This window comes from Oncorhynchus keta, chromosome 27, assembly GCF_023373465.1.
Source record: "Oncorhynchus keta strain PuntledgeMale-10-30-2019 chromosome 27, Oket_V2, whole genome shotgun sequence".
NCBI lineage: Eukaryota > Metazoa > Chordata > Actinopteri > Salmoniformes > Salmonidae > Oncorhynchus > Oncorhynchus keta.
In genome coordinates this window covers 36,663,708-36,684,431 of record NC_068447.1, presented here as the reverse complement: position 1 = coordinate 36,684,431, position 20,724 = coordinate 36,663,708, and the positions used below count along the sequence as shown (strand labels likewise).

The 20,724-nt window shown below is 43.6% G+C and overlaps 1 protein-coding gene across 4 annotated transcripts in view; it reads right to left on the bottom strand.

Annotated features, from left to right (window-relative positions):
* Window positions 1-20,724, bottom strand: part of LOC118359913 (DNA (cytosine-5)-methyltransferase 3A-like) — a 31,492-nt gene that overhangs the window by 9,524 nt on the left and 1,244 nt on the right. Inside the window, exons 2-19 of one of the 4 annotated variants that reach the window (XM_035738827.1) lie at window positions 17,136-17,276; window positions 14,247-14,392; window positions 13,871-14,084; window positions 11,439-13,246; window positions 11,121-11,286; window positions 6,096-6,155; window positions 4,782-4,849; window positions 3,476-3,625; window positions 2,757-2,834; window positions 2,504-2,656; window positions 2,302-2,409; window positions 1,899-2,034; window positions 1,532-1,651; window positions 1,374-1,415; window positions 1,171-1,250; window positions 896-1,008; window positions 522-790; window positions 207-352 (exon numbers count right to left, since the gene is read on the bottom strand). In XM_035738827.1, coding sequence (XP_035594720.1) covers window positions 207-352; window positions 522-790; window positions 896-1,008; window positions 1,171-1,250; window positions 1,374-1,415; window positions 1,532-1,651; window positions 1,899-2,034; window positions 2,302-2,409; window positions 2,504-2,656; window positions 2,757-2,834; window positions 3,476-3,625; window positions 4,782-4,849; window positions 6,096-6,155; window positions 11,121-11,286; window positions 11,439-13,246; window positions 13,871-14,084; window positions 14,247-14,392; window positions 17,136-17,265 — 3,987 coding nt within the window. In that variant the 5' untranslated portion in view covers window positions 17,266-17,276. The remainder of the gene's footprint in view (window positions 1-206; window positions 353-521; window positions 791-895; window positions 1,009-1,170; window positions 1,251-1,373; window positions 1,416-1,531; window positions 1,652-1,898; window positions 2,035-2,301; window positions 2,410-2,503; window positions 2,657-2,756; window positions 2,835-3,475; window positions 3,626-4,781; window positions 4,850-6,095; window positions 6,156-11,120; window positions 11,287-11,438; window positions 13,247-13,870; window positions 14,085-14,246; window positions 14,393-17,135; window positions 17,277-20,724) is intronic. The other 3 variants (XM_035738829.1, XM_035738828.1, XM_035738830.1) reach the window with 3 other exon arrangements.

Below are 20,724 nucleotides of genomic sequence, written 5' to 3'. Positions count from 1 at the left end.
CTGAATTACAGCAAACACAGACACACACAGGTTAGGGGCAGTGGACTAGTAAACGAAAGGTTGCAAGTTCATATCCCCGAGCTTACAAGGTACAAATCTGTCGTTCTGCCCCTGAACAGGCAGTTAACCCACTGTTCCTAGGTCGTCATTGAAAATGACGTGTGTGTGTTGTAATTTGTTTGAACGTGTGTGTATGCTGAACTCACATGTTTCCTGGTGATGGTGCGTACGTCATTGATGTGCTCTATCTTGCCCTCGTGTTTGATCATACCCACAGTGATCGAGTCCCCACAGATCTCAGAGGCGATGTAGCGTTCTACGATGAAGCCCAGGTCTTTGAGCACAAGGTACCCTGCAAGAGCACAATGGGCATAGAAGATTATCAGTCACTGACACACAAACCAAAATTCGTGAAGACAGAAGAAACACAAGCCATTGCATCCTCATATAACACATCACAATCACTTATCTGCAACCATCTCCCAAAGATAAATGAAAGCCCATATTGAGAATGTACAAACCTGTGGCAATCCCATCAAAGAGAGACAACACCCTGATAGGTCTGCGTTGATGGGCAGTAATGGAGGGATACACCCTGTGGGGTTCAAACTCCAGAGCACTGTTGTTGACAAAAAACTCTTGGACTCGCACGCTCCAGTCAGTTCGCAGCTTGAGTGATCCGTTGCACTGGGATGGTAAGCACATGAAGCAGCTCCATGGGTCAACATCCTTCAGCTTGTCAAAGGTTCCATCGCCAACCAAAATGTTCAGGCAGTCCTTACAGAAACACCTGAGAGAGGGAGAGAGCGAGAACGACAGAGAGGATAAGCGAGTGAAAGAGGAAATGGGAGTGAAAGAAGAGAGAGAGGAAAGTGTACTCTTGAGCAGTGCTAACCTGCAGCAGCTGGCATTGCCACACAGAATGACCTCTTGGCCAGCGCAACAAATCGTGCAGTAGGACTGGTAGCCATCTTCGTCGTATCTGTACAAAGTCTCAATAAAGTTCTCCTGCAAAGGTTAAGAGGGACAGCTTTACCATGGGGACGAAGGTCATTCATGTCAACAATCTTTCAGATGATAAGCAGACATGATTTAACATGTCTACGTGGATACACTTGCATAAATAAACTGAACAGTCATTCAATTTATGAGAAGATGTAGTTAGTTTACCTTGCACTTCAGGCAAAGACTCCCCTCAAACAGTGGGTGGAAGGTGTGGATGTGGGGGGTTCCACATGATAAACAGAATTCTGAGGTGAATAATGAATTGTATACATTAGTAAAATGACTGATTCAATTCTATAATATTTTTCTAAAGTGCAGACAAATAGAGAGCAAAAAAGTACAATTACAGCTCAAAGAATGTTAAATACCTTTAACATGTTTGCCTTTCCTAACCTCTCGTACCATTGCCTCTGTGAACCACAAAATAAAGGAATTTAATTTATGCAAATATAATTCTATAGTGACAGAGGAACTAGAAAAACGGCCCATATTAATGAATATGGATTGCTGTGGGTGTAGGGCTTACCTCTGCTGTAGCTCTGATTCCCATAGGATGGTCTGTTCTTGTTCACATACTTCCTCTTAGCTGGGGGCTGATAGTCTGCCAGAGACGAGTCTGAAGATTCTGCCTTTGAGTATTTGGCATCTTTGGGAATAAAACAAAATAAAAGGAACATGAGAACACCTGTTGTTACTAGTGTACTACACAGGTATAAGTGTTACCCTGTTGTGGAAATATAATGGAAGCAACAAATAACGCGCCAGGGTGAAATGTCCCATAGGTACAGATCTAGGATCAGCTTCCCCGGCCCCAATCCTAACCTTAATCAGGAAAATGCTAAACTGAACCAAGATCAGCATCTAGGGAAAACATCACCCTAAACCACACATACTTGCAGGTGGTGGGGGGTTGAACCCATCTGGTCCAGTGGGCAGGAATCCACTGTGGGCCCAGTCCAGCATCAACTTAAGCAACTCCTGCTTATTCCCCGCTGCAAGAAAGGACTTCTCACAGCGTTCACCAGCCAACTGCATAGACATGAAATATGAGTGGTGAGTGAGTGATGTGGTGCTTTGTGGTATTATACCGTATGGAATATTGTGATATTTGGGGATGTAACAGTACAGTACTAGCATAGTTCTACATCTGTGTGTGCTGTCTTGCCAATGTCACGCAATGACCATGCAAGTTGAGTTGGAAAGACAGCACAAACAGATCTGGGACCAGGCTAGTATATTACATAGTCATACATTACAATGTTAAGATAGCGATAGATAATAGCATTCATGTCCCACCTCAAGGACCTGGTAGATGGCATCTTTGTAGGTAGGCAAGCTGGAATAGGAATTCTTGCAAAAGCACTTTGCAAAAGCTGCAAAAGGCAGAAGCCTCTCTGTATAGATCTGCAACACAAAACAAAGGAACAATTTTGTCCAAACACCAATCTGTGCTGCAGGTCAATCTTGCTCTTTACAATGAGTCAAGTCAAGTCCTCACCTCGGAAAACATTCCGTCACCGAACCACTCTACCCGGCGCTTGGATACAGGCGGTGCCTTGTTGGACTTCCAGAGCACCACCAGTCCAGGCCACCAGGAGAAGCCCTTCACCTTTCCCCACACCAGCTCTCCAGTGGGGAAACCCTTCCCATCCTACAGGGTGAGACCCCGGGAGATGGAGGGTTATTCACATGGGTTTATATGATATGGAAGCATGTTGGCATGCATAGCAAATATTTGTGAAAGTAGGAACCTGGTAATCAATGCCCTTCTTTGCTCCCCTGGGGCTCGTTGTAGACACGTTGGATGTATGATTCTCCTTCTTCGGGGACTGAAAGTCAAAAATATTTATGCTTGAATACACAGATAAAATAGTTGACAATGCATGCCTGAAGACAGTGACGAACACATCCACTGATATCTGATGAACCTGAAAATTGGAAAAATAAAAGTTTTCCTATGGGTGACTACAATTGTACATATCCTTCTTTACATGTAATAGCAAATATTGGCCCTGTGTTTGTAAGGTTTGTCAGGTTTTGTCAACCTTAATTCAAGCGACCCAATTTCAGAGTAGTGAGAATGAGTTAAGAAAATGGGAGACCACGTAAGTCCATATAAAGGGTTAAAAAGGAAATTAGAACGTTAGAAGCAAATCACAAGAGCCATGCACAGAAAGAATGACGTGTCGTTGACAGCCACGCACACCTTTAGAGCAAAATACATGTTTTTTTTGTGTTTCGATTGCATTGCGCCTTTCACTGCCCCATTCGCCAGAGGTCAGAAGGGCTCCCCTCAAGCGTAGGAGCCACAGGAGGCTGGTGGGCAGATATATAGGAGGATGGACTCATTGTAATGGAATGAATGGGACGGTATCAAACACATCGTTTCAATTCTAGTCATTACAATGAGCCCGTCCTCCGATATCTCAGCGCACCAGCCATCACTGGTAGGTGTTTTGAGAGTACCTACCGATGCAGCCTCGGACTCCTGGTCCTTTTTGCTGTCGTTGTCAAGCGCCTGTGGCTTGACCCAGGTGCCGGCACCAGCCTGAAACACAGTGCGCGCCTGTGGCTTCTGGCGTAAGCTGCTCTCCCAACCATAAATGCCCCTAATGGTGCCCTGAGGGACAACACACATGCACACACCTATTACGCACACTGCTCACAGGCATAGTACAAGCGCACACACACCCAGTCATGCACTCACATCCAAGAATTGCTATGACTACCAAGCATAAAGTCGACCCACGTGAAAAAAGAAAAAGAAGAAAGATAAAGGAGAGGGTAAAAAAGTTACTAACCAGGTTAGTTTGTTAGACACGGGTGAGATACCAGTATGAACTTGTCGCAAGCATTTAATGTTTTAATAAAAATGATTTAAAAGCATAGAAAATTGTTGATTGCACAAGCAACAGCAAAGCAAAGCATACTAGTGACCCTTACTTCATAAAACCTGCATAGAAATGTTTGTCATAATGTCAAGCTTTGGAGACATGCAAAAGATCCATGCACGTTTTGCTTTGTTTGATTCCAAAGAATGATAGTTTCCATTGTCAGGTGTTGTCACGTGCAGTTTATTTTGATCTCTCACACCCCCACTATAGCAAGGTAAGAACACGTCAAAGCAGAACAGGTAAAAACAAACATAGGCAACAATATCTACAGTATGTCCGTCTTTGTTAATATTTTTTCAGTACATTTTGTGATTACGATCTCGTCTCATCACTGCAACGGGTTAGGGAGAGGCAAAGGTCGAATCATGCGTCCTCTGAAACATGACCCGCCAAGCCGCTCTTCTTAACACCCGTCCACTTAACATGGAAGCCAGCTACACCAATGTGTCGGAGGAAACACCATTCAACTAATGACCGAATTCAGCCTGCAGGCGCCTGGCCCCCCACAAGGAGTCGCTAGAGAGCGCGATGAGCCAAGTAATTCCCTGCCAAACCCTCCCTTAACCCGGACAACCCTGGGCCAATTGTGAGTCCTATGGGACTCCCGGTCACAGCCGGTTGTGACACAGCCTGGGATCGAACCCCAGGTTATAGTGACACCGCAACAATGCGATGCAGTGCCTTAGACCTCTGCGCCACTCAGGAGGCCTTGTCTGTCTTTTAAAGCTCTGTTATGCATAGTTGATTATGAGTCACAAGAAAACAATAACGTCACCCTTAGTTAAATCTTAAGTTACCATATTTGTTGAATTGATTCACCCAATCCTACTAGACAAGAAATGTGATACAAAAAAACATCAACAAAATAATCAAAAATATTACCTCCATAGTATTTGTCCAAATGACGTTGTCCTCAACGAACACAGTATCGTCCTCATTCTTTGGCCCATCTACATAAACAAGTTTCATAGAAACCAAATCAATGTTTTGATGCAGAAAATACAAGAATTTTGCCTGAAATTGTCAAAAGGTGAAAAGCCAGAGGATAGATAACTAAAAAGACAAGGTTGGGGTCAATTTCATTTAAACTCAGTCAATGCAGGAAGTAAACTGAAATTGGAATTTCAGTTTACTTCCTGCATTGACTGAATTGAAATGGAATTGATTTGACCCCAACCATGGAAGGTGGATTGTTAAGCAATCTCTGGTAATGTGTCACCTGTACATCAATTCAATTGAGTTTAAGGCCAGGCACCACACCCTAATAGGGTATTTTGTTCCCCTTAATCACAATCAACTTTTACCAGTTGAATGTGGACACAAATATAATACTTTTTATATATTAAAATGTTTCTGAAATATTGTACAAAAATATGCAAATGAGGTAATATCATTAAATATGTGCATATTTGCATATCACAAAATCCAATTTTCTGGACACTGGATGAAGCCAGACCAAGTATTTTGGTTTCATTTTGTTACACTCCCAGGAGCTGACTTACATATAGCAGATTGTGGATAAATATTTTTTTTAATCTTTCTATCTAAAATACTATAGAAAGATACGTAAAAATGCATTTTTGGCAAATGTTTTTAAAGGAAATGTAATCTAGAATTAAAACATGACAACATATCAACAATTCCCCATGTATAAGTCTGGAGAACACGTCTAAGGATAACCACAAGAAAGTTGATGAATGAAGATGCTTCTGAGGCAGAGAAAAATGTGTTGGCGTGTGAGAAGAGTCTGACTTTGGGGAAATGGCAGTTAAAGACAAACTTACAATTCATTTAAACTACCAAATGCCAAACACTCATTTAGACCCAATCACCGTAAGTTACTACAAATAGTCCCGTTTGTAACATTCTCTATGAAATTGGCTTTTAAATGATGTGTGATTCAATGTAGTGAGCTTTGAAATGAAGGATGTATGACCGTTCAATTGATGAAATGTTGATGACGGTAGTATGATAAACTAACGGAAATATACAGAAATATTTTCATCAACATTTTGACTTTTGAATTTTTTACTTTTTGAAAATACTAACATTAATGGACAAAAATACCCAAAACTCTTCAAATTGACAAGTAGGTGCAAAATATATATATATAATTTTAGCCTGTGGTGACTGGCCTTAAGTGATATAGATGAATACCAATGATCATCTTCACTAACTGTCAATATCTTTTCTTACTGATTATCTTCTGCAGCCGCACTGTGCATGGCTTCACTGTCCCATTAAGGTAATTCACCTCTGGAAAACAACACATCGATGCTTCCATTATTAACAGGGATCCTGTGATAGAAGTATGTGAAACACTGAGAGAATCAATGGACAGTGTAAAATTAGATGGAGGTTATCATTAGGGATACTGTAGGTATAGATAGACTCCAACCCATATACCAGGGGTACTCAACTACTATTTAGGAAGGTCCGGTCACACAACCCACAGTTGAATCAATGTTGTTTCCATGTCATTTCAATGAAATTACATTAAACCAACATGGAAAATACATTGAATTGACATATGTGTCCAGTGGGACATTTCCTAGGTGGCAAAGGTCCGTATGGATAATGGATAATCACTCAACTGAACGACTTGATTAGTGTAGTGTTAGCTAGCTACATAGTTGTCTTTGCTGTCTTCGTATCCAAGATAATTGTGTAGTTTAGAGCGTGTAGTCTTAGAGTGATTATCTTAATTTACCGAGGTTAGCTAGCCAGCTGTTTGTTGTCCTTAACGTAGGAGACACTGCTAGCTAGCCAACAGCTAGCCAACGTCTACTGAATAGAACTTCCGCACTCAACAACCCGGTCGCATTCCGTTTCGCTCCACAGGTAGTATCACATTTTCATTTCATTTCATTACAGCACAACGGTTTGATTTGTTTGATCGTAGCTAGCTACATAGCTAGCTACATAGCCGTCTGTGTATCAAAGATAATTGTGTAGTCTAGAGCGATTTTCTAGGTTAGCTAGCCAGCTATTGTCGTTCTTTTAACGCAACGTAACGTAATCAACACTGCTAGCTAGCCAGCTAGCCCCCAATAGCAGCACTGTAGAAACTATTACACTCAACGGAACGACTTGATTAGTGTAGTGTCAACAACGCAGCCACTGCCAGCTAGCCTACAAAGTCAACAACGCAGCCACTGCCAGCTAGCCTACTTCAGCAGTACTGTATCATTTTAATCATTTTAGTCAATAAGATTCTTGCTGCTGTGTAGTCCACTTGTCATTCCAATCTCCTTGCATTAGCGTAGCCTCTTCTGTAGCCTGTCAACTATGTGTCTGTCTATCCCTGTTCTCTCCTCTCTGCACAGACCATACAAACGCTCCACACCGCGTGGCCGCGGCCACCCTAATCTGGTGGTCCCAGCGCGCACGACCCACGTGGAGTTCCAGGTCTCCGGTAGCCTCTGGAACTGCCGATCTGCGGCCAACAAGGCAGAGTTCATCTCAGCCTATGCCTCCCTCCAGTCCCTCGACTTCTTGGCACTGACGGAAACATGGATCACCACAGATAACACTGCTACTCCTACTGCTCTCTCTTCGTCCGCCCACGTGTTCTCGCACACCCCGAGAGCTTCTGGTCAGCGGGGTGGTGGCACCGGGATCCTCATCTCTCCCAAGTGGTCATTCTCTCTTTCTACCCTTACCCATCTGTCTATCGCCTCCTTTGAATTTCATGCTGTCACAGTTACCAGCCCTTTCAAGCTTAACATCCTTATCATTTATCGTCCTCCAGGTCCCCTCGGAGAGTTCATCAATGAGCTTGATGCCTTGATAAGCTCCTTTCCTGAGGACGGCTCACCTCTCACAGTTCTGGGCGACTTTAACCTCCCCACGTCTACCTTTGACTCATTCCTCTCTGCCTCCTTCTTTCCACTCCTCTCCTCTTTTGACCTCACCCTCTCACCTTCCCCCCTACTCACAAGGCAGGCAATACGCTCGACCTCATCTTTACTAGATGCTGTTCTTCCACTAACCTCATTGCAACTCCCCTCCAAGTCTCCGACCACTACCTTGTATCCTTTTCCCTCTCGCTCTCATCCAACACTTCCCACACTGCCCCTACTCGGATGGTATCGCGCCGTCCCAACCTTCGCTCTCTCTCCCCCGCTACTCTCTCCTCTTCCATCCTATCATCTCTTCCCTCTGCTCAAACCTTCTCCAACCTATCTCCTGATTCTGCCTCCTCAACCCTCCTCTCCTCCCTTTCTGCATCCTTTGACTCTCTATGTCCCCTATCCTCCAGGCCGGCTCGGTCCTCCCCTCCCGCTCCGTGGCTCGACGACTCATTGCGAGCTCACAGAACAGGGCTCCGGGCAGCCGAGCGGAAATGGAGGAAAACTCGCCTCCCTGCGGACCTGGCATCCTTTCACTCCCTCCTCTCTACATTTTCCTCCTCTGTCTCTGCTGCTAAAGCCACTTTCTACCACTCTAAATTCCAAGCATCTGCCTCTAACCCTAGGAAGCTCTTTGCCACCTTCTCCTCCCTCCTGAATCCCCCCTCCTCCCTCTCTGCAGATGACTTCGTCAACCATTTTGAAAAGAAGGTCGACGACATCCGATCCTCGTTTGCTAAGTCAAACGACACCGCTGGTTCTGCTCACACTGCCCTACCCTGTGCTCTGACCTCTTTCTCCCTCTCTCTCCAGATGAAATCTCGCGTCTTGTGACGGCCGGCCGCCCAACAACCTGCCCGCTTGACCCTATCCCCTCCTCTCTTCTCCAGACCATTTCCGAGACCTTCTCCCTACCTCACCTCGCTCATCAACTCATCCCTGACCGCTGGCTACGTCCCTTCCGTCTTCAAGAGAGCGAGAGTTGCACCCCTTCTGAAAAAACCTACACTCGATCCCTCCGATGTCATCAACTACAGACCAGTATCCCTTCTTTCTTTTCTCTCCAAAACTCTTGAACGTGCCGTCCTTGGCCAGCTCTCCCGCTATCTCTCTCAGAATGACCTTCTTGATCCAAATCAGTCAGGTTTCAAGACTAGTCATTCAACTGAGACTGCTCTTCTCTGTATCACGGAGGCGCTCCGCACTGCTAAAGCTAACTCTCTCTCCTCTGCTCTCATCCTTCTAGACCTATCGGCTGCCTTCGATACTGTGAACCATCAGATCCTCCTCTCCACCGAGTTGGGCATCTCGGCGCGGCCCACGCTTGGATTGCGTCCTACCTGACAGGTCGCTCCTACCAGGTGGCGTGGCGAGAATCTGTCTCCTCACCACGCGCTCTCACCACTGGTGTCCCCAGGGCTCTGTTCTAGGCCCTCTCCTATTCTCGCTATACACCAAGTCACTTGGCTCTGTCATAACCTCACATGGTCTCTCCTATCATTGCTATGCAGACGACACACAATTAATCTTCTCCTTTCCCCCTTCTGATGACCAGGTGGCGAATCGCATCTCTGCATGTCTGGCAGACATATCAGTGTGGATGACGGATCACCACCTCAAGCTGAACCTCGGCAAGACGGAGCTGCTCTTCATCCCGGGGAAGGACTGCCCGTTCCATGATCTCACCATCACGGTTGACAACTCCATTGTGTCCTCCTCCCAGAGCGGTAAGAACCTTGGCGTGATCCTGGACAACACCCTGTCGTTCTCAACTAACATCAAGGCGGTGGCCCGTTCCTGTAGGTTCATGCTCTACAACATCCGCAGAGTATGACCCTGCCTCACACAGGAAGCGGCGCAGGTCCTAATCCAGGCACTTGTCATCTCCCGTCTGGATTACTGCAACTCGCTGTTGGCTGGGCTCCCTGCCTGTGCCATTAAACCCCTACAACTCATCCAGAACGCCGCAGCCCGTCTGGTGTTCAACCTTCCCAAGTTCTCTCACGTCACCCCGCTCCTCCGCTCTCTCCACTGGCTTCCAGTTGAGGCTCGCATCCGCTACAAGACCATGGTGCTTGCCTACGGAGCTGTGAGGGGAACGGCACCTCAGTACCTCCAGGCTCTGATCAGGACCTACACCCAAACAAGGGCACTGCGTTCATCCACCTCTGGCCTGCTCGCCTCCCTACCACTGAGGACGTACAGTTCCCGCTCAGCCCAGTCAAAACTGTTCGCTGCTCTGGCTCCCCAATGGTGGAACACACTCCCTCACGACGCCAGGACAGCGGAGTCAATCACCACCTTCCGGAGACACCTGAAACCCCACCTCTTTAAGGAATACCTAGGATAGGATAAAGTAATCCTTCTCACCCCCCCCCCTTAAAAGATTTAGATGCACTATTGTAAAGTGGCTGTTCCACTGGATGTCATAAGGTGAATGCACCAATTTGTAAGTCGCTCTGGATAAGAGCGTCTGCTAAATGACTTAAATGTAAATGTATGTAAATGTAAATATCAAGCTACAACACAATAAACACAGTTCAAATTCCGAGACTTCGAGATCTTTGACTGCTTTTGAAATCTGTACCCGGAGCTACGGGAAATAGGGGTACTGAGGGCATTGCAGCACCCTCTGAAAAATCGGAATAAAATAAAATCTCTATATTTTTAAATAATAATAATTTTAATATTTTTTCTTCACTAAAGTAGTGTACTGGTTACTTACTAGTCCTGTATTAGCCAACCTATATAGCTGTCTGTAGTGTAGCCCCAAAAATTGTTCTTCTAAGTCAACCAATGGCGGCGATGATGTGGATGTCGATTAAGGCATGTCGATTAAATGCAGAAGACACATTTCGGTTGAATGCATTCAGTTCTGAAACTGACTACGTACCCCCTTTCCCAATCATTCCCAGTCAATGTTATGGTACGTTATCATAGCTACCCCATATAAGAATACCATCTCTTTTACATAACAACATACTGTATGTAAATAACAATAATTCTTGCCCACTCTAAAATATAAATCTGTCTATTACCTCTATTACACTAACACAACCAACCTTATATAATACTACCCATAGACATACAAACCTGAAGCATGCTCATGCTACACTAACCTACCCCAACAATAGAGAGCTGCCGCCATCTTGAGCAACTCAACCCATTTAAGCTAACCCATTCATGTGCTAATCCACTTGATAAGCTGCTTACCGGTACACACACAAACTAATGCTAACTCAAAATGGAGCTGTACCCTAAAAAAAGCATTTGAGGGCTCTTGTGTGTGCTACACTATACTACAGTACATTTCATACAGTGATAATAAAATATGTTAGTCCTATTCCAGTCCCTTAATGAAACAATGTACCTGATGGAATCTTTCTGGGACGACCTCTCTTCTTCATGCCAGACTCGTAGATACTGTTGTTGTCTGATAGAGCGGTGTCATTGGTCAGGTCTACTTCCCGAACAGAGTCCAGCTCACTTTCTGTCACACTGTCAGTGAACTGGGCAGCGTCCCCATTCTCCACAATCTGAGAACACAGACAGACACAAATAATATAGATGCAGATACAGACGCAAGCACACGCAGATAAGAACATAAATGGGACAATACCAACACAATAACTTCCATGCAGGAGTGCAGTGACATACAATTGTGTGATGCTTTTTGTCTTTCCCCTACCTGTGTGAAGACCTTCTGGGCTTCAAGTGGGGGGCAAGGCATGGCTAAGAGGGTCAAAACAAGTTTCCTGAAGATGCTGGTTGATCCAGAAGCCTTCAACACAGTGCACCAATGTTGCTCCAGCGAGGTGGCTGCAGAGCCATTTTGGATGCCCCCATCAGATCCATTTCCTCCCTCTTCCCACTCTCCCTCCTCTGCCAGCTGGTACTCCAGGAACTCCTTGTTCAGCTGGCTGATCTCCTCAGGTGAGCTGCAGAGCCCAAGTTTAGCCCCCAGCTCTCCCACCACCTTCCCTGTGACCGTCAACCTACCCTGGGGGCTCAGTAGCTGGGCCATGCTCCTCAACACGCCGTCACTCAGAGGCAGCCCCTCCGCCACGCTGGCTGTAAGTGCTGTGTAGAAAGACAGAGCCTGTTTCTGTAAAAACTGCAGTGCTTCACTTCCTGACTCTGATGACTCACACAGGAAGTCCTCCACTGCAGCCCCACCTACGTTCAGCTCTGGCCCTGGCAGGTGGAACTTTGTGGTCTTGAGGAGAGAGACGTCACGTTCCTTGAGGAAACGCACGACTGCTTGAGGACGGAGGAAACTGGAGGCATAGGAGCGCAGGAGGTTGCTGGCTTCCTGTAGGATCTGTACCAGGTCGGCCCGGGCCGAGCCCTCATGGTGGTGCAGTCGCTCCTGGAAGGCACGGAGGGGCTCCAGGGCCTGGTTTAGGAACATAAAGGTAGCCTTGATTTGGGGATCCTGCAGTTGTGTGCAGATCAGTTTGGCCTTCTCATCTACGTCACCCTCTTTGTTACAGGAGCTGAAGTGGGAGATTAGATCTGTCCACATTTCCAACACTTTCCTGGCTAACATGCAGAAGTTAAGGCAGCAGGTGGTGAGGGGAAGGGTAAGGCCATTGATACTGGTTATGCTAGAAAACAGTTCCTTCAGGTTGTCATTCTTGGTGGAGCAGAAGGAGTAGTAGGAGTAGATATCTACAATTAGCTCCTGGGCCTGAGTGGAGAGCTCTACCATCCCAGCATGGCAGGATGCATCAGCCACTCCATACAGCCTACCTAGCACCACCACGTTGGGGTTGAGCTCCCTAAGCTGTGAGCAAATCTGCTCAGAGGCAGCACCGTTACCATCTGTGTAGAGAGCCGCGAGGTTAGCTGCAGGAAGCCCAAACCTCTTCAAGGTCTCCACCAAAGCCGCAGCAGTTTCCTCTCCAGTATTGTCTTCGGCTGGAGACTGCAGGACATCCAACAGCCTGATGCAGTGTCTGGCTGCCTTCACATCAAAATAGCCTACTAGAACCACAGAAGCTATGCCAGCCTCCCCTAGCACCACTCCTCCGTACATGTATATGCAGTAAGGAGTCTTTTGGCAAGCGGACACTATGTCTTCTGGGTACTGTAGTCCCAGGACATACTGACCGTATCTGTTAGACACCTGGTCCCCAGCCGCGGACGGACCAGAGACGCAGTTAACCTGAATGAAGCACAGGACCAACTCACTACAGGGTGGACAGCTGCTGATGCTGCCCTGCCTGCTCTTTCTCGCCTCGGTTCTTACATTGCATCCATTGGCAGCCAGGGTAAGCTTCTGGTGCCTCTTGCACTGTGAGTGACGCTTGAGGCCAACAAGGCCCGAGTGATAGATGTTGAAATTCATGTCACACAGACTGCAGTAGGCATGGACCTCTCCCAGAGTGCTGGGCCCTACCCAGGAGTACGTCTCCCTCCATATATCTTCATAAACTATACGTTTCCTTTGATGCTTTCCTAAAGCTTCTTCATCCGTGTCGGTTTCCAACCCCCCTGTCGGAAAAAAGGAAAACACAAACTGATTAACAGAAAAATACCAACAATATTCCATCCTGAATATAAGGTCACAAACAGCACAAAGAATATTTCAACTCAGGATTAGAGCCCTGCACGGGCATGGATTTTAAGCCCGAGCCATACCCGCGACTTTCAGGCCCTGCCTTACCCAGGCTCGAGTGCTTCTGCCAAATTTAAGGTGCATGTGTCCCTGCCTCAAATTAGAGATAACTTCCTCGCTGAGCTGCAAGCGGTCTGCTGCTAGTCTGCGTGTGTGTGTATCCACGACAAGACTTTTAGATAATAGCTAGCTACATTTCGTCACTCTAAACTCTGACAAAACTGAATGAACATGACTATTTTCTGTGAAATAATCTCTCCTGTCGACTCTGACAATAATCTTGTGGTCTTATATTTGACCTGGTTGAAGCACTTCTGACACTGTGTTATGCTCTTAGCAAGATATGAATGCAGAGCATGAGCAAATGGCTTAGCTTTAAAATGTAAGTGATTGTATTATTGAAAAACAGGCCCTACCCGGCCCTAACCAATGTATAGTTTATGTGGCCCGTCGGGCTCGGGGAGCAGAGCACTACTCAGGATAAGTGAGAGAATGCATACCTGATTGACTGGGGTTGCGGCTGGCAGACTTGCGGCCAAGTCCCTGGGGGGAGCGGAGGGGGGGTCTGGCAGGCTGGATCTCCTGGCCCTGGCGAGCTTCCACAGGGTTATACACCTGCCCCACCAGGTTAGCCTGGAAAAACCTCTTGAACCACTTCAGGAATACGAAGTTGGGCTGGAACCTTCCATTCATCAGCTCCTCCACTGGAACAAACTAAAGGGGAGGGATTTAGAACAATAAGCAAATACCACATGGAAGCAAAGGGCAAATCCCTATCAACCCTCTGCCCAGCGATAAAATATTAACGTACAATCAAAATAATATCCTTGATTTACAGTTAATGTGATGGATAAGAAAGTATGGGTGTAGTCTAACCTTGGTGACACCGGTCTTTCGGAAGCCAGCTTGAAGCAGATTGTAGTTGTGGATGAAGTCTGGTGTGTCCTGGGCCTGGAACTTCACTGTGCTCATGTCAATGCACCCAGGGAAGAGCCAGTCCATCAGCTGGCAGTAGCAGGAACCTGCACACCACACAGACAATATAAGTTTTAGACTATCTAGTAACAAGGGAGAGCAGGACAGAATAGCCAATAGTGAAACATGCGTTCAAATGTTATTGGTCACATGCACATGTTTAGCAGATGTTATTGCAGGTGCAGCGAAACGCTTGTGTTTCATCAGTCAATAGAGAGAAAAATACTTGCCCACTAAGTGTCAGGAGTCTACATTTCACAATTGTACAGTACCAGTCAAAAGTTTGGACACAACTACTCATTCAAGGGTTTTTCTTTATCATTACTAATTTCTACATTGTAGAATAATAGTGAAGACATCAAAACCATGAACCAACACATATGGAATCATGTAGTAACCAAAAAAGTGTTGATTAAATCAAAACTTATTTTATATTTCAGATTCTTCAAAGTAGCCACCCTTTGCCTTGATGACAGCTTTGCATACTCTTGGCTTTCTCTCAACCAGCTTCATGAGGAATGCTTTGAAGGAGTTCCCATATATGCTGAGCACTTGTTGGCTGTTTTTTCTTGACTCTGCGGGTCAACTCGTCCAAAACCATTTCAATTGATTTAAGGTCGGGTGATTGTGGAGGCCAGGTCATCTGATGCAGCACTCCATCACTCTTCTTCTTGGTAAAATAGCCTTGCACAGCGTGGAGGTGTATTTTGGGTCATGGGATGGAGTATCACTGCAGAATACTGTGGTAGACATGCTGGTTAAGTGTGCCTTGAATTCTAAATAAATCACTGACGTGTCACCAGCAAAGCATCCCCACACCATCACACCTCCTCCTCCATGCTTCACGGTGGGAACCACACATGCGGAGATCATTCGTTCACCTACTCTGCGTCTCACAAAGACACAGCGGTTGGAACCAAAAATCTCACATTGGGACTCGTTAGACCAAAGTACAGATTTTCACCGGTCTAATGTCCATTGCTCGTGTTTCTTGGCCCAAGCAAGTCTCTTCTTCTTATTGGTGTCCTTAAGTAGTGGTTTCTTTGCAGCAATTTGACCATGAAGGCCTGATTCATGCAGTCTCCTCTGAACAGTTGATGTTGAGATGTGTCTGTTACTTGAACTCTGTGAAGAATTTATTTGGGCTGCTATCTGAGGTGTAGTTAACTCTCATGAACTTATCCTCTGCAGCAGAGGTAACTCTGGGTCATCCTGTGGCAGTCTTCATGAGAGCCAGTTTCATCATAGCACTTGAAGTTTTTTGCGACTGCACTTGAAGAAACTTTCCAAGTTCTTGACCATTTCCAGATTGACTAACCTTCATGCCTTAAAATAATGTTGGTATGTTATTTCTCTTTGCTTATTTGAGCTTTTCTTGTCATAATATGGACTTACGCATTCCTGCGTCTGTCTCCCGAGTCATTCATACCAACGTGACATGTGTTAAGTTTTCTGTGATGGTGAATAAAAAGTTGGCTACAGTTCAATACAAAATGTTGTCAGATACATACAGTATGTTCTGGTAATATCTGAGCTGGCTAGCCAGCTAGATAGCTAACTAGCTAACAAGCTAGCAAACTAACCAAAATATTTTCTAGAAAGTAGCTTTTATCTGTCTGGCTTGTTAGTGACATATCCTAAACACATTTTTAATCAAATGTTTTTTTTTGGCATGTGACGTTGGTATTTGGACCCAGCTGCTGCAATGTCACGTGCCATTTATGTGTTTATACCTTTTCATAATGACAAGGACATGTTTGACGTCGGACAACAACAATAGAATGTTCATGATTTAATGTGTGGCAAAGCATACACAAAAAACAAAGACAAATACAATTTATTATCAAAATAACAGAATAGTATATTGTGAGTTTAATTATCTTACTGGTCTGTGCAGCATATAGGCTACATGGCCGCGCCATGCAAATTAAATCAAATGTTCTTATTTTGTTCATTAAACAGACAAGACACACTTACATTCATTCCCTTGTTCTGATCACAGTCAACCCACATATATTTTATAGTAAGAATTAATATAATAGATTTTAACAGAATAAAATATCAATAATATCTTCCACACACAAATTGAGTGTTACAGAACGCTGTCATATAACAAAAATGTGTATTTCAAAACAGGGCCATTGTCCTATTTTTTTTTGCTGCAGAACAATTAGAATATTCTCTTCTGATGTAAAGAAACTGAAATTTCATAAAGTAGCTTTTTTGATCCACTTTGGAAGTAATCACACCATTGCGCAATTTCTCTCCATTCAAACTCCCCCCCCACCAGTTATTCTGTCTATAGAAAGATCTTTCTAACTTAAACTACAAATCGCTAGGAGCCTAGGGATATTAACGCATCATTTATTAGCTAAATATAAGGGCCTTTAAATATTTACCTATCAAAGTCAAGAACAAATGTGTGAAATGACAGTATGCGTTTCACCAGGCTAAATGCCAAAGCATTAATGTGACAGTAGACAAGAACATCTCAAGGAAATAACTAGATACATTTAAATGGAGAGAATAAATGCATTAAAAGCATATCTGTGAAGCTTTGTGATTGACGAGGACAAGTTTGATGTCTGACAAAAACAACGAAAAGTGACATTTATACTGAGAAGTTATCAGGACTTTTAAATACATTACCGCAATCATGACTAGGCCGGTTGGCGGAAATTAACATACAGGTTTTGTTGCTGGCAAAACCTTTCAAATATAATGGAACGGTCGACAAAAAGTTGGCGGCAAAATGTCTTGTTTGGAAAAGCGGTACTAGTGAGACGGTACCTGAACATATCTGCTCTACCCTGGTGAATTTGATGTCCAGGATCTTATTGAGCCAGTCCAGCACCTCAAAACGGCTGCATTTTTCTGCAGTGGCATCTGGGGTCTGGTCCGGGTCCACAAATGTCGCCATTTTGTTCTTACCTAAGAAAATGACACAACACAGAGAAGTTTCACATGGACATTATAGCATTTCTTTTAAATCAAACATTTGCACCTGTGTGTGATCATTTAAATATACGTGCTGGTAAAAGATATTATACACCAACAACTAAATAACAATCCTATATTTCCTTGTGTCAAATTTGTAATAACCAGTGTCACGTTTTTATTTCTTGACAATAGTAAATCTGTAATCTGAAGCCTTAACAGCCCTCAATCGGGTCAAAAGAAGATGGGGACCAGTATTTCATAGGAAGGGAGACAGCTCTATGTTGTCACAACAACTGATGTGCCTATCAAAGTAATTCCTACCTTTTGGACCTCAACTTTTGGGAGGAAAAGTATATGTACTGTGTATATATATATACACTACCGTTCAAAAGTTTGGAGTCACTTAGAAATGTACTTGTTCTTGAAAGAAAACCTACATTTTTGTCTATTAAAATAACATCAAATTGATCAGAAATACAGTGTAGACATTTTTAATGTTGTAAATGACTATTGTAGCTGGAAACAGCAGATTTTCTATGGAATATCTATGGCATGCAGATGCCCATTATTAGCAACCATCCCACCTGTGTTCCAACGGCACATTCTGTTAGCTAATCCAAGTGTATAATTTTAAAAGGCTAATTGATCATTACAAAACCCTTTTGCAATTATGTTAGCACAGCTGAAAACTGGCCTTCTTTATACTAGTTGAGTTTCTGGAGAATCAGCATTTGTTCGATTACAGGTTCAAAATGGCCAGAAACAAATAACTTTCTTCTGGAACTCGTCAGTCTATTCTTGTTCTGAGAAATTAAGGCTGTGTCTGTTACTTGAATTCTGTGAAGCATTTATTTGGGCTGCAATTTCTGAGGCTGGTAACTCTAATGAACTTATCCTCTGCAGCAGAGGTAACTCTGGGTCTTCCTTTCCTGTGGCGGTCCTCATGAGAGCCAATTTCATCATAACTTTTGATGGTTTTTGCGATTCACTTGAAGAAACTTCTTGAATTGTTCCGAATTGACTGACCTTCATGTCTTAAAGTAATTTCTCTTTGCTTATTTGAGCTGTTCTTGCCATAATATGGCCTTGGTCTTTAAAAAAAACCCTACCTTGTCACAACACAACTGATTGGCTCAAATGCATTAAGAAGGAAAGAAATTCCACAAATGAACTTTTAAAAAGGCACACCTCTTAATTGAAATGTATTCCAGGTGACTACCTCATGAAGCTGCTTGAGAGAATGCCAAGGCAAAGGGTGGCTGTTTGAAGAATCTCAAATATAAAATATATTTTGATTTGTTTGACATACTTTTGGTTATAACATGATTCCATATGTGTTAATTTCAGAGTTGTGATGTCTTCACTATTATTCAACAATGTAAAAAACAGTCAAAAATAAAGAAAAACCCTTGAATGAGTAGGTGTTTTAAAACTTTTGACCGGTAGTACACTTCCACCTTTCTACCCAAAGAGTTCTTTATTCCTATCTGCACGGTGTACTGAGAACCCAGCTGGCTGTATGGACGGGGACAGTATATCTGGAGAAAGCCATGATTCCGTGAAACAGAGTATGTTACAGTCCCCGATGTCTCTCTGGAAGAAGATAATTGCCCAGAGCTCGTCTACTTTTTGTCCAGGGACTGAACATTAGTGACTAATATACTCGGAAGTGGTGGATGGTGTGCACGCCTCCTGAGTCGGAGAAGAAGTCCACTCCGAATACCTCTCCTCCTCCGGGGGCATCTTGGAGCAGCCTCGGGGATAAGTTAAATTGCCTTGTGGCGTACGAACAAAGTCATATTTCTGGTCTGAATGCTGGTAACGCTGCTTTAATATCCAAAAGTTCTTTCTGGCTGTAATGACACAAACGTTCTGGGCTAATAATGTAAGAAATAACACCCCAAAACATTACAAAATACTGCAAAGTTGCTTAGGCGCCAGAAACAGAGCTACCATGTCTATCAGCGCTATCTTGTCATGTAAATAGACAATAAAGCATGTTGTATCATAAAATATAAATGTATTATGCAGACATAAATAAATATTGACATTCGTCATTTATTTACTATCTTTTCTAACTAAATGTTCACCCTCTGAGGTGCATAATCCTCACAGGGTGGAAATGTGGGGCCTAAACGAGCATTTGCTCTGTGCGATTGAGCTAACAAAATGGTAAACACTTCAAGAGGATTTTAACTTGTATATCAAACTTATTTAGACATTTAGAAATGGTATTAACTTTCTCTATAATTTAGCCCAACATGGTGGAAATGTATGAGTGAGACAAACAGACTATCATCATGAAACACGTCTGTCCTCCTGGGACCCAGCAATTCATTTTTGTCCTCTCTATTGGACATCAGTTCTTGGTCCGTATCTCTGAGGCCATTCAAGCGTATTATGTCCTGTTGTCCCTTTGTGAGGACATTCTGGGCATTTCAATGATATCACATGTTGGGGGTGTGACTTTGACAACTTGATCTTCCTGGTTCTTTAAAAAATGGCTGACAATACAATTTGCACATTTTATGAACATGTAAAGGAGGGTATAATTACTAATTATAATTTTTGTGAGTATGATATTCAAATTATTTATAGCAAGTGAATATCTCAGGAATAGTTAAGTGAGTTTTCAGGACTGTGTAAATAAGAGCTAAATAAGAGCTTATCAAGAAAATTCCTCTATAGTGGACACTTGGATGCCGTGACTATGTTTTTTTAGAGACTGTACACATTGACTGTAATGTTTTTTCTCTCTTCATATTTACGTCCTAATGACCACTACAGAGGACAATTTTGCAGATACAATAAAAGACAAATAACAGTATTTAAAACAAACTATAATCTTGGTAATGTGTTTTTTCACCCTGAACACTTTTGTAAAAAAAAAAATTAAAATCCCAAACTTTTCGGGTCTCAGGCGAACATATTTCTTTAGCCTTGCTCCGTTGTTTTACCACCCCAAATATTATGACACTTCCTGAATGTAATGTCATTGTAGGAAGGGGCTGATTTATTACTACAACCTATCAGGGTGGAAAGTGAAATCAGGGAAACACAGAAAATCTTAATACAATAATTATGAAAAAACTTTTTTAAGAGAAATGTCAATTGGATTATAAAATAATCAAGAAAGATTTGAAATGTTGTATTGATGAATAGCATCCCGGAATATGAAAAAAAAAACGACTACATCCACTAAAAACAAATCGATATCTTTGTGTTTTTATGATAAATGCCACCTAACTTTTTATTTAAAGCCCTTTGGAATGTACATTTTACACTAAATAATCATTTCTGGGGACAGATAAGGAACCGGAGTGTAGGAATTAGCCTACCCGTCCCATTATTAAACCAACCCTGGTCCCCTTTCAGGGGGGCAGCATGGGGTATTGGGGTAGAAACCGACCAATGGACGAGGTCGCTCAATCTTTTGTTC